The sequence below is a fragment of the Lasioglossum baleicum genome, chromosome 8 (assembly GCF_051020765.1).
Source record: "Lasioglossum baleicum chromosome 8, iyLasBale1, whole genome shotgun sequence".
NCBI classification, from domain to species: Eukaryota; Metazoa; Arthropoda; class Insecta; order Hymenoptera; family Halictidae; genus Lasioglossum; species Lasioglossum baleicum.
Window position 1 is genome coordinate 17,235,087 of NC_134936.1, and position 13,750 is coordinate 17,248,836.

Below are 13,750 nucleotides of genomic sequence, written 5' to 3' on the forward strand. Positions count from 1 at the left end.
TTATCAGGCGGAAGATAACGCCGTAGACAGAGGCGAAATTAGAGAATATTTCGTTCAGATTCGATTTACAACTACTTCGACAAAAATTTTCATTTTATAATATTGATCCTTCAATAACCAAAAGTCGTCTGCATCCGAATCTGAATCAATTGGGATTCTGAGGCTCCACTAAAATTGCTGTACCATTGTGAAACATATTGTTTACATTATTAGATACGTATATTGGTATCTTATCAATGAACCGCGGATCATTGTGCAAAATAAAAATTTTCTATGCCGATTGCAAGAAATAGATTTTCATATACTCAATTTTGCTATAAATGCATAAATATCCGCAGTCTACTAATCAATTACTAAACAATTTAGGTATTGTACGAGGTATTATACCAATCATATCCACAAAATTTCAAAATTCATAGCGAACGGAAGTATTCTAGATCTGAAGAAATGTTTAATTTTCGAGTTAAAATAGTTCCGAATGCAAAAGTTTAAAAATCGATCTGCTTTGTGGATTTCACCGGAAGGGACCAGCAGAAAGAAAGAAGTCAACTTCGCGAAACGATGCCACTTCCTGCGTACCGCAAACAAGAGCAAACATACTCGCCGGTTTGTCCACGCAGGAGCACGACAACGAAAGAAATAAGGAGTACGACCGGTGGAAGGAGAGAAACGTCTTGTTAGTGGCCCGTGGATGAACCAGTTAGACAAGGTAGATGTCTATCTGAGATATTCGGTGGTCCGACGAGATCGAGGGACGGCTATCTACCTCCGGATCGAGAGCCCATATGTTCGGAGGAGTGATTGATTCTCCCCGGACGCAACGAATGCGGTGGTCAAGCCGAGGCCTCGAGTTTAGATCCGAACTTAGGCGAGCACCTGGTTATGGCTGGCTGGTTAGTTCTCAGGGCGCAGCTAATGGAACAGACTATTGTTTGTCATGGCTCCAGCCGGCGTGACTAAGGCCGACGATGATTGAACACGTTGGGAAAAAAATCGGCCGACGACGAGCGTCCATCGGGAAACAATTTGCCCAGCGGTGGATCGCAAAGCGTTTTCAACACTTTCACGAGTATATATTTTATTTATATATTGTACTTTGTCGTTGCCTTATGCACCGAAAGCTCTGCGGTTCAACCCCTTGCCTTACAACTTCTTTGTCTTTAATCATTTCACTGATGCGAACAGAGAATTTCTATCTACTATATGTATAACGCTGAAATATTGATCGCAAAATAAATATCCTCGTTTCTCCTTCTCATTTCCCGATAATGGAAAGATGGAGGTTTTCAGTAGTCACAAGCGCTAGATGGAAAATCAATCTAGGCCGCAATCGCTCTGAAAAGTCCTATTTTTACGTTTACGAGGCGTAATTTGCATTACTCGACAGTATGTAGCTGTCGCAGCTTCATGAAAATAGCTACTTTATGCTTCCGAATAATACAAATTACGCTCCGAAAACGTAAAAATAGGACTTTCGAGGGCGATTGCGGCCAAGATTGATTTTTTATCTAGCACTTTCCCCAATTAAAAATCGATTAAAAGCTTGGCATTATCGAGAAATGCGAAGGCGCATGCCCCTTCATATTATAGTAGACTACTTTCTTAGTTATCATACGGCAAGGGGTTAATATGCGCAGCAGAGGTGATCGGAGGTTCGTCGTTTTTCGTTGAGAATTCTGTATTCTCCGCAACAAGTTCTACACATTAATGAACCCATAAACCGAGAGAGAGAGAGAGAGCGACGCGCGCTCCGCACGACCGTAAATAAAATATAAAACGCCTAAACGGGAATGCAGTTCGCCTGTACACTCGTTATCTTATCGCGGGCCGATGTGCACGCCGGCTTCGACGGTTCTTGGCCACCGTTGAATTTACTCCTCCAGTCGTCGGCGCGATGCGATAGCTCCGGAAAAACAGCGCTCGTTCAGAAGCAACTTATCAGTCTGTTCGCGTACAGTCCTGTCCCCTTCTCCGCCTCTAGTTGTTTGATTCCCAGCCTGTTACACGGGCCGAGGATGACTAATTACAGCAGAGGAGACAGTCGAAGCACCTGGCTCAGGCCCCTGGAACCCTCTACGGTCCCTACTTCGATGCCGCCGACTGACACGAGCGTCACTCGGACGTTACTCATACTCGAAACAAAAGATTCACGGTTGTTTGCTCTCGGAACTGTCCCTGTCCCTCGACGAGCCTCGTCACGCACTCGATGACTCTCGAAAACTGGACGAACTCCGTGGGATCCGTTCGGAACGGCGCGTCCATCAGCCTGGGCAAACAGAAGAGGGAAATGTGGAATCAACTCGTGGGCGAGATAGCAGCTTTATCAACCCTACGGTCCCACGGGGGTCGATGGGATCGGTAGGATCGATTCATAGAGGAAACTTCCCAGAATCGAGTATACATATTTAGAAAGATCATTTTTATTCAGCTTCGACTGTGTTCTGCAAAGTAGACGACTTTATCCACTCAGGAATTTGCTCTTTCTTTGATATAATTACTCGAGCACTCTCGATAAGTCTCGAAAGCAGCCGGAAACCGAAATCTCGTCGATACAGATTCGTTCATCCTGTCGGCGACAGTTATCTCCCGCACGGACTGCTTCTATTTATATTTTACGTTCGTTACTACGATCCGGAGCACGCGATTAAGAGCAAAATTATACCGAATGCATATCCGGACGACGAACTTTTCCATGCGAACAAAGACGTCCGAAGTGGATAGTCACAGAAGCTGTTTGTTCTGAGGGATATTTTAACGTACTTTTCTTTATATAATTGATTCAAACAAAAATTGGAAAATGTATCAGCTTGGTTGTCCCTTGCCGTACGATTTTCTTCACGGCTACAGTGATAGAGAACGTCTTCATCCCCAAAAATGTCACAAAAAAGAAAATAAAACGTATAGATCCTGTAAGGGTGCATTTACTTCAGTGCTCAAATATTCACTACGAAACACAAACATTATATTTCGTGTACAAAGAGAGGCATAACATTCACGTGTTAAGTTTTATTTAAAATCTTCGTCGCGAGGGGTTGACAAATTTTTATTTCAACAAATACTCACCCGATCAACTCGCCAGGACGGAGATTCGCGCAGCCATCGAGCACGTGTGCTAGAAGAATCGCAGGTGCCGGTTATTCGACGCTGCCCGCAGTGTACGGATTCGCCTTGAGGAACCTGTGGATCATCCAGAAGAGTTAGCACACGGTCAGGCGATTCCGGGGCCTGTAAAGTCGCCGAGTCGGCGGCTCCGAAAATATCCGTTGATAAACAAGACAGAGAGGCGAGGCTTCTCGTGCATACTCGGCGAGTATGCTCTCGCGGCTTATCACGCGGGTGTCGCTTATCCTAATTCACCTTTCTATGTCTCGGACGAGAGGGTTCGGTCCGGTTGATAACAGGGGAGAGCCTTGCCGATATTCAGGGACGGTCGGCGTTATCCGCGTGACAAGGCAACGTCATTACACGCGCCCACATTAAGGCCGGGGCCGTGTGAAACACGAAGAAATCGGGAAAGGAACGATCCCCTTCCGTCGGGCCCCACCTCGGGCCTCTATACTTGCGACCGGACACTCGAAACACACGCTGCAAGGCGAGATAAAGAAAGAGGAAAGGAAACAACACGTCCACGAAAGGTGGACACGAGGCCCGGAGGCCTGAGACATTCCCGAACTCGAAAACCCACTTAGCCGTTCGGGGGCCCAAGATTAGAGGGCAGACCCCCGGTGGGCCCATCGAACCGCTATCTTCTCCAAACGGTCCCTCCGAAGAGCCCGACTGATAACGGGCCAGTTGCAAGCCGCTTTTAGTGCGCCGCGACAAACCGGCGGACCCCGTAAGGCCCAAACCACGTGAAAAAACGTCTGCCGCTTGGAATTATACAGGGTGAACCGTGAATCGTGATCGGTAGAGATTACCCCCTGTTATTATTAGTGGACTGCGAATCTTTATGCGAAATAAAAACGAGATTGAATGTTATTTCTTCCCTTAATGAATTTAACAGCGTAATAAAATTTCATCTACTCAATTTATTGGCATAAAGATCCGCAGGCTAGTTATTATTATGTGTGCAAATAAGTTCTTTCCCACTCTTAATCTCTCTGCCAATACTTCTTGCGTCTGGGTCGGATTTTCGTTGAGCAATTCTCCTAACTCACCGTCATCGAACTTTCTCAGCAGAAAACGACGCAGCAGAACGATCGTCGTCTTCCGAATGAAAATTTCCGGCTTTAAATCTTTCGTACCACTTTTTGCATGTTCTGTAAGATACAGCGTTCTCTCCCAGCGCCGCACAAACCATTTCAGTAGCATAAACAGCTGATTTCCTAAGCTGGAACGCAAAGAGTAAGCAAACGATTCTTCTTAAAGCTAAAAGAAGATGGCACCAAAATCGGGAAGTACTCCGACTTCAGTCAGAAGTTACGATCGTAGAATAAAAGGGGAAGGAACTTATTTGCACACCTAATAGTTGTCTGCGATTTAATCTAGATTTTCTGCAGGAGAAATTGACAGTTTAAATATTGAATCTCCTGTATGTATGAAATTTTATTCCGTCCGTATACTGTAATGTAAAGATTTCCGGGACCGGATGAGATCAGTTTCATCGGGAAACAAGTATCGAAACCGGCTAATAAAGAGCCCGAAGTGGTCCCCGTCCGAATAACAGTCCCGTCTCGAATCCGGTTAAATAATAATAACGCGTGTTCGTCGATCGTCCGGTCGTTCATGCAAAATACATAGCGATTCTCTCTGTAACTGAACGCGAGCTTGAAATTTGAAGCCTGTCTCGTAAAATCGAAGTCGGCAACATTTAAATTCTATCGCGAAATAATTCGTCGCCGTTCACGGTATTTTATGGGCGATTTCGGGACAGCTTCGTATTTAAAATTACGCCGTAACATTCTTCAAGATCTCCAAGGTTGTGCTCGGGCGGGACGAATCGTTTTCTTCAGCGAGTATGAAGTGCGAACGGGTTATTATTATTAAAACAAGAGGAATGGTCGTAGGCAGTGAATCTACACCTCTGGATTGGTGGACATTTGTAAGAGAAACTAGCCGCAAAATTGTTGTTAAAGTTTCTTCTTACATCAATACATACCTTCTGCTCGTCGAGAAGAGAAAGTGTTTGATTGTGTGGAGTTACACGTATAGACAAAAGCCTACTACTACACGATTTGAACTTTCAATTGCAATTTTTGCAAAAAATTTCTTTTCACATCTTGTAGTAAATTAATTGTTCTAAATACTTCTTTATCAGCTTATATCTCGATAACTATTTGTTTGCGACACGTGGCTCCTTTCAAACTCATTCTCTTCTCGACGAGTAGAAGGTATTGATCTAAAAACAAACTTTAACAATAATTTTCTTTGTTGTAAACAATTTTGCGGCAGGTTTCTCTTACAAATGTCCACCGATCCAGACGGTGTAGACTTTTATACACTCTGTACAGATTGTAACATTAAATACAAACACAGAAGATGTGTGCATAAGAGAAGGAGACAAGAGAAGTGTATACACTTCGAAACGCGTCGAAGCTGTTTCGAGTGCGAGAAGGAATGTCGAGAGTGGGCTGTGGCAATGACTCGATTCTGGGTCTGTATGCAGATCCAGGCGATTAAAAACTGATCGGTTAAAAACTGACAAAAGCTGCAATTAACATTGTGGAAGACGAGAAATACACCCTTTAGCTTCTTCTAACTGATTTACACAATTTTTATTCTGCACAAAGACCCTGGTAGCTTGAAACCTTTATCACAAGTCAAATTACAAAGCAATTGTTAAATGGCACAGTGTGTAGCGTGACGCAAAGACTGGAGAAAGGAGGAAAACATAAATGGCGGGAATCGAATGAATGGGACACGGGCAAAGTTCTTTTCCTTAAATTGATCGGTTAAATTTTCCTTAAATTGATTGATACGAATGTGTAACGAGTACACTGCGGATCTTTATGCAAAATAAAAATGTTCGTCAACAATCGTGGGCAGCTGGACTTAAATAAAAATACAGTACATCGTTTAATAGATCTTTTACATTGGAAACATCGGAGAATTTCTTGATAAATACATAAAGATCCGCAGTCCAGTAATGAGGTATTGCGTGAAATCATGCACGAAGTTCCTAGATTCCATCGGTGAAACGAGCGCAGGATTATCGATTGTTCATCGAGAGATATCGACGGCAATGGCGGGACAGTGCGCGCGTGCCACGGTTATCGGATCGGCAATGAGAGGACTCCGTTGTACGATATATATTAATATCCGCGATATATCAAGTCGTCCGAGCTGTCCGGCACCGATAATCTCGAATAGAACGGGGCCGGTATCGATTTTCGACGCGTCGAGCAACACTAAATTGACCATAACGCAGCTCGTCTAGAGACGGCTTGGTAAGTTCGCAACGGTGACTCGCGAACGGTGATTGTTAACGGGTCGCCCGCGAGTTAATATTAGCACAAGGTTTTTCATACCGCTCCGGTTTCGAGCGAGATCGTGTACGTATGTGTGCGAGAGAGAGAGAGAGAGAGAGAGAGAGAGAAAAACACGCGAGTTAATAAGGGTATGGTTTAAACTATGGAGGCCATTAGTCGGCAGAATTTCCTGGCACGACCCTTTATTCCGGTTCGCGAAAACGAATCCCGAGGACCTCTTCTTGATCGCGAATTTCTCCAGCGAGCAGAATCGATTCGCCGCATGCAGGCCATGCCAGCGAGCTATGCCAACCAATTACAATTACCAACTTCCACGTCGATGTTGCAAATGAAGAGTGTTCTCCTTTCCAACGATCCAAAAATCAATTTTATTTAATTCCCTTCGAGTGTGAGGGTTCTCGGTAGGGTTGCCAGATCTTCTACATTTGATACGAGTCTTCTATATTTGAACTTGATCTTTACGTACATATAGGAATTTTCAAAAATCTTTGAAGTAAAAAGTTTAAAATGTGCTGTGCACCTCTTTTACTCTTTATACAGGGTGAGGCGCCAGAAACAGGCCACCTGAATAACTCGGCTGCTATTGGTGTTGCTATTGGACGCGTAAAGGACATTATGAAGGTCAACTTACACTTGCAGAGAATGAAATAGAATTGACTTTTCGATCGTCGGAAAGGAGAACACCCTCTTAAACTGCGAGGGGGCGGGCAAATTGAACGGACGCGAGAAAAATGCGTACTCGTTACCGCTGCAGAATATTTGAATGGCTATAAAAAAATACCGCGACCATTCTTCAACAAATATAAAGGCTCACTGGAAACCCAGCGGAAAGGCGAAACGAACAGCGGCTTGTTTATAAACGTTCGGAGGGACAACACACCGGGGTTGAAACAAGTCAAAAAACATTTTTCTGGCAGTACGTCAGAAAAACCGGGGAACGATACGTAGCTCTCGCGTTGGAACGCCGCGCTGCCGCCGAGCCGCGCCGTAAAGTCCCGGTTTTATTGAAGCGTCTCGCCACCGAGTTGTTTTCCCTCGCGGTGCGGCATGGTCGTGCAAAAGCGAAACGGTAAAAAGTATCGCGAGATCCCCGACACCTTTCTCGGCGAAAACAGCACGCGATCCGCCGCCGGAGAACATGGTATAAACGTGATAATAAAAATTCGCAGACCTTGTAATAACGTAGCAGGCTGCTAGGACCGATATCAGGGCAGCGATCGCCAACACCAACGCGGCGACGTGCAGCGGTTTCACGCGGCTCTGAAGAAGCTGATCCGAGTCCTGGCCACCGGCGATCGGGCCTGGATCGGGCTGGATCGCGCCCATTATGTTCCGATCCGAGGATAATCCGTTTAAGGAGCCTTAACAGAAAATACATCGTTCAAAGGTGCATGATATGGATGCAGTGCAATCATAAATTTAGTGGAAGAGGTAGCATTTCTTCTGTAGCGAGCTAGAAGGCTTTGCGAGACAGTTTAGAGGAGGGAATAAACATGCCGCGACGCTACGGAGGAAATACTGCGTTACACTTGTTAATACAGTTTCTAGTCGGGCAATGAAAGTCAATGCGATTCAAATTTACATAAAAATTCGCGAAATTATCCGCGAAAATGTCGTAGAAGAGGCAAGAAAGTTTATATTTTTGTATGGTTACGCTACGCAAAGGCGTAACATTCAAATTGGATAAACTTCCGAAAAGCGCATACCTCCGATTTTTTTATACGACATAAACTGTGTATTTTGATGAGACATATTTTTGTCGGAAGTATTTCCCAAAATTCCCATTATTTACAGAAATAAATAGAAAAAACTATGATTTTTATGGTTTTTTCACGGTTTAATTCCGCTATGGAAATAATATTTGTAAAATGGTAAAAATCCAGAGTATAAAAAAAATCGGAGGTATGGGCTTTTCGGAAGTACACGCTTCATATTTGTTAGACTTTGTTTAAAATCACTGCCACGAGCGCAAAGGAGTTAATGCTTGGAAGTCTGGAATCGAATAAAATCGGTCATCTGTCGAAACTCCACTGAAATCACGATCGGAACTGGTTCCATCGTTTCGACGACTCGAAATCGCTTGTAGATCGTTCGATTACGAAAGAAAGAGTTCCTCGTCGTGGTAGGAGGGGCAGGCAGGGTGTTTTACCGGTATAGTCTAAAGTGGTGGCCGCCGCGGGGTCCGCGCTGTCTTTGTCGTTGATCCACGTGGAGAGGTTCACGTGACGATCGGCGTTACAGTAGTCGTGGCTGTCGCAACACTTCAATCTGGGCCAGGGCATACGGATCCAGGCTGCCGACGATCGGTCCACGTTGTCTGGCTTCGACCTCGTGACCCAGGACTTTGTCTCGCACAACAATGGCGTGGCACCCCTATGCAACCGAGCAATGCTCTGATAAAACGGGCCCTGGCTCGATAAAGGTCCGTGACCCCGTCCGATAGCCACGCGAAAACGCTATAACTACTGTCTTGCAGAAGCGAAATGATTTATTCGTCAATTTATTCCGTCTCGAGAAGTTCTGTTACTCGATGATGTAATTTCCATGATTTGTAACAACTTGCTGCCATCTTTTAGATCACCTGTCAATTCCTGTTTCAATTCTTGTCAAATTCTGTTTGATTTTCAAGCAAAATTAGCTGCTTTATTTAACCCTTCGCACTCGGAGCTAATTAAACATTTCTTTCCAGCTGGAATAATTCCATTCTATACGATTTTCTTCTTTTTATAAATATGAAATTGATATAATACCTCGTACAATACTTAAACGTTTAGATACCAACATATTTAGTAATGGAAAGAATGTTTTCAATAATGGTACAGTAATTTTCGTGGTGACTCCGAGACAGAATTTAATTTTTTGTTGAATATGTTTAACAGGTTAAAACTGATATAGCAGTAAATTTAAATCCTTCACATTTTTTATTGTTAGAAATTAGACCTACCCATTTCTATCATAAATGCATAAAATCCGCAGTCTACTAATAATATGTCACATGCATCTTTAATAACTCGTGCACCGTTCCATTAAAATCGAAAGACAATTCCCGCGCAATTTTCCTACTCGCGTCGAGGAAGATCCAGACGATTCTGTGGGAGAGCGTTTCCAAAGAGGTCGGCTCGTGTTGTTTGCGAGCGCGTATCTCTGGTAAAAATTAATTCCCCCGCGGTAATCTGGTAATTGATATTCGGTTATCTCCGCGACGATAATAGCGCCGCGAATTTAATTGGCAGCGTTTCCGAGAAGAGGAAGAAAAAGAGATGAGATCAGCTAAGACATATATAAAAAAACGACGGTCCCCGATATCTCTTGTCGTGTGTCAGCGTCGTCGTTAGAAAGAATTCGTGAAAACCTTTCGTGGCCGATTATCTCGTCAAGGTTATCTGCTTGGACGTGCGGCGTCCGTGAATTTTATAGGCAGCGTGGACGTCAATCGTCGGGAACCGGCAAATTAAATCGTTTTCGAGGCAAAGCGACCGTCTCTCGTACCCGTCGGAATTTATTGGCGAATAACAGGAAAAGGTTAGAGGTCGGGGAGCAGCTTTTCACTCGAGATAGAGCTAGCCTTTGCCTCGAATATCTGCTTCGCACGGTTCGACGAATGCTGGAAACCGGGGAACGTTGACAGGGGTTACGTTGGCGGCGATCTGCTTCAGCTACTGTTCAATTATCTCGGACAAGATGATACAAGAGATTCGATCGGAGAAGAAAAATTGCGACTACTTTATTTTACATAGAAATCCGCGGTGTAGCGACGAGCAAATAAAATAGTCCCTGAAAGGTGAGACTGCCATCAGTATCCGGACGACAAATGACTACACACGATAACATCAGGGTGGCGACTAGATTTTGACGCTAACAAATGGCTATCGATCGATCAATGGACAAGTAAAATCAATACACACAAACAGCGGGCTTTATGCACTAATGACTGCGGATTTTTATGCAAAATAAAAATTGTCTGCACCATTTGCAAGAGACTGGAGCCGTTTAATTCTTACTATAATCACTTTAACAAACTGAAAACATCAGATTGGCTTGATTAGATCATTGTAACTTGTTCACTGTTTTGAATGGCACCTCGTTCTTCCCATAAATGCATAAAATCCGCAGTCTACCAACTTCTGAAGAGGCTACCACAGTTCCCCAATGTCCACGAACGACCCAATCACTAATTTTCAATCATACGAACTCGGTGCATCCCCTGGTAGTCGCATTCTCTCCCAATTGTTGATCTCCAGTGAGTATCAGCTCTGTGTAACACGAAAATTTGGTCCTGCAGGTGTCAACTCCAGCTTCTTTGCAAGCCTTGCTGGTACACACGCATCTCCTACCTGTGAATAGCAACAAATTTTCGAGATTGTTCTGAAAGAGACTCGTTCACGCGATCCTTCGTTCCCTTCAGGCATTACTTTATCATTGTATAGTGTGTGCGCACAACGATAAATAATTTATCTTGAACCGTGATCGTTCTTTCGCGTCACGCTGCCGCACAGTGGTCTAACATGCGATTCTAACTCGGCGAGATCGTATTTACTTCTACGTTTATGGTTGTAATTTACTTGTTTTCATGTGTAAGCAAGCTGGAAGAATTATGGAGCATACTATTCTTTTTGAGAATATCAGATCAGATCTACTAATTGATTCAGAATTACCGAGTTTAGATTAATGCAATGCAAAATAGAATATTGAAGCACTTTCCGACGACGCCTCGACTCATTCATTTGCAAATGTACGATAAATGAACCGACGATATTCCAGGCATAAATTGCGCGAACTTTCTCCGTTGGAAAATCGATGTACGAGTATTGGGTCGTGCGGAAGGTAATTTCGTTTTTCGTGTAGCGACGGCGTTGCTTCTGTCATGATCATGCATTAATGAACAAGTTCACTAGGTGAAATATGAAACAGTAAAAGATTTTGAATGCAATGAGGTCGTTAAGGGATGAAATCAATTTTTATTTTACTGCTTCTGCTCGCGATCAGTGCAGAACATTTTTATTTTGCGTAAAGATCCGCAGTCTACTCGCCAAACTTGTTATAAATGGTAAAAAACTGTCTTTAATTTTCCCTTGAGAAAAACGAAATCACTTTACGAACGACCCAACAGCCCACGTTTGAATTTTTCCTCGTTCGGAACTGCATTTTAAGGCGCCATACGGCCGCGTTAAGATCGCGCGATACCCCGGGGATAAGGTGGCAGAAAAATCGGCAACTTTTCCCGGGGGAAACCGGCCGACTCACCTTCCACGCAGCTCGACAGACAAACCAGGAGCATCAGGAGGAAATGTATGCAGATTGCCGGCTCGATGCTCGATCGATCGGAATGCATGCCGGGTGCCTTGGCCGGGACCGACCGCTCCGGGAATCACGAAGCTCCTCAATAATGAAAAGGATCGGCTAGGAATCACTTAGCACGGCGAGCACCGGACAATTTCATTGATAAGGGAGTCTCTTCGGGGAGCAGGTTCCGTCCTTTATTTCTCGGCTGTTATCTGGACGGGAGTCGTTCGGAACGCGTGCAGAACTTGCAGAAGACGCTGGTGCGCGTTATCATGTTGAAAGACCGGCCGGTGCCGAACGCAGAGAACGATTCCAATGAAGATTACGCCGATTAACAACCGCCCCTGGAACCTGTCTCTCGTTGACGGAGGACGGTCCGGTTGGAATCCCGAGAGACCGGAGAAGTCACTAGGAAGCGAATCGAGCACAGAATCCGCGACTGACAGCCGTAGTTGTCGCGAAAACACCGCGTGTTATCTGCGTAAAGGACTATTTGAAAATGCCTAAGGAAGCTTGAAGAAACAGCAGCCCGCGTGGGCTTCTCTAATTTTAGTACCTCCCACTGGAAGAGCATCCTTCTCGCTCTTCTCTCCGCTTCTTTCTCTCTCGCTATATTTCCATCTTTTTCTCCCTCTTCAGAATCGAGTTGATCTTTGTCCGACCACCGGCGCGTACCGTTTCACCAATTTACTTCTCTATACCTATTTTAATTCCGTCATCGGTGACATTTGTTCCGTCGCGTAGTTTTGTCGCCTCGTGGAGACACGTAATGGGCCCCCCTCCACCGCGCATCTTTCTCGAAACGAGCGTCCTCTTTTCCGTACCGACACGGAGACACGGACCCGAACACACCGGGACCAGGCTACGAGGAATTCCGAACGATGTATCTCCAACATCCGAACATGCTGCGACATATTACGAGCCTGGTCATCTACGCTTAATGAGCTTTCAGGGGACTGGAGCGGCGTGGACCTCGGCGGCTGGACCTCTTCATTTAGCTGCGCTCGTGAAAACTGATTCGATGGGTTTACGGCTGGTTCACATTAATTTGTAATGAGGAGCATGTGTCTATTTAAATTTTTAGAATATGTACTGTCCAGAGAACGAAAGAAAACTAGCGGGAAGGGAACGGGGTAAGAGAAACGCAAAGACAATCTGAATAATCAGCCTTCTTTCCCCGTTCCCTTCTCGCTAGTTTTCTTTCGGTCTCTGGACAGTACATAAAGAGATTGACTTTACGTGAACATGAGGTTCACTCCAGAGGATCGACGTCCAGGTTTACCCCAGAGGATCAACGTCCGGGTTCACTCCGGAGGATCAACGTCCACAATGCGAACGTCCTGGGATTTAAGAGACGGAGAGTTTCTCGCGGACAGGAATACTCTCGGAAAAATCGGTGTACAGATGTTGTTGCGGTTAGGGTCTTATCCCTGCGGCTAATTGCTTTTGTCCTCCGCTTCTTGCGTTTCCTCTCGCCGCCGTAATTCCCACCGACCCGCCCCGCGCGTTCGCAATTTATTCGCGCTTTCGTCGGGTCGCGCCGGTCTTTTTTTGCGTCTCCACCGAGGTCTCTTAAAGCAGGCCGATTTATTGGGACAACAGCGTGGACCCGTGTACGCGTTTGCGCAGCCACGGGACACTTCGGCGACGACGGCTTCCAGATGCAGCCCTGCACAAGCCTTTGATCGTTTCCAATCAGCGAGACTCGCGAATCGCGATCGCCGATCGCTTAAATTCAAAAGTTTCGCGAGTATAATTGAAAGTTAAATATCTCGAAACAAGAAATATATGACTTGAAACACTTCCATAATTATGAGCACAATTGTCTCCAATGCTACAACACGGTTCTCCCTCATAGAAGGTCTCGAGGTCCGCGAATGGGGCGCGAACTTCAGCAACGATGAAGATAAGCAGCGTGTACGTTGTATAATACAATGAATTGGCTAGTAAACTTTGATTAGGCTACAGATCAGATCGTAACCTCCTTTTATAATTCTGTTTCAGTTCTCGTTTCCAGCTAAACAGACTCTGGCTCCATC

At 44.9% G+C, this 13,750-nt stretch overlaps 1 protein-coding gene across 1 annotated transcript; it reads right to left on the bottom strand.

The window, feature by feature from the left end:
* Window positions 1-2,125: 2,125 nt before the first annotated feature.
* LOC143211519 (uncharacterized) lies at window positions 2,126-12,219 on the bottom strand. The gene is made up of 6 exons (XM_076429286.1): window positions 11,673-12,219; window positions 10,621-10,762; window positions 8,578-8,801; window positions 7,600-7,789; window positions 3,064-3,177; window positions 2,126-2,266 (listed from the first exon to the last, which is right to left on the bottom strand). The coding sequence occupies exons 1-5, from the start codon at window positions 11,758-11,760 to the stop codon at window positions 3,135-3,137; spliced, it is 687 nt and encodes a 228-aa protein (XP_076285401.1). The 5' UTR covers window positions 11,761-12,219; the 3' UTR covers window positions 2,126-2,266; window positions 3,064-3,134.
* Window positions 12,220-13,750: the final 1,531 nt, after the last annotated feature.

Excerpts from the sequence above, each read along its gene's own strand:
- LOC143211519 (XM_076429286.1), bottom strand. The coding sequence starts at position 11,760 with ATGCATTCCGATCGATCGAGCATCGAGCCGGCAATCTGCATACATTTC. Across the intron at positions 10,763-11,672 it reads TCTGTCGAGCTGCGTGGAAG|GTAGGAGATGCGTGTGTACC; the intron begins GTGAGTCGGCCG and ends TGCTATTCACAG. Across the intron at positions 8,802-10,620 it reads ACTACCAGGGGATGCACCGA|GGGTGCCACGCCATTGTTGT; the intron begins GTTCGTATGATT and ends TCGGTTGCATAG.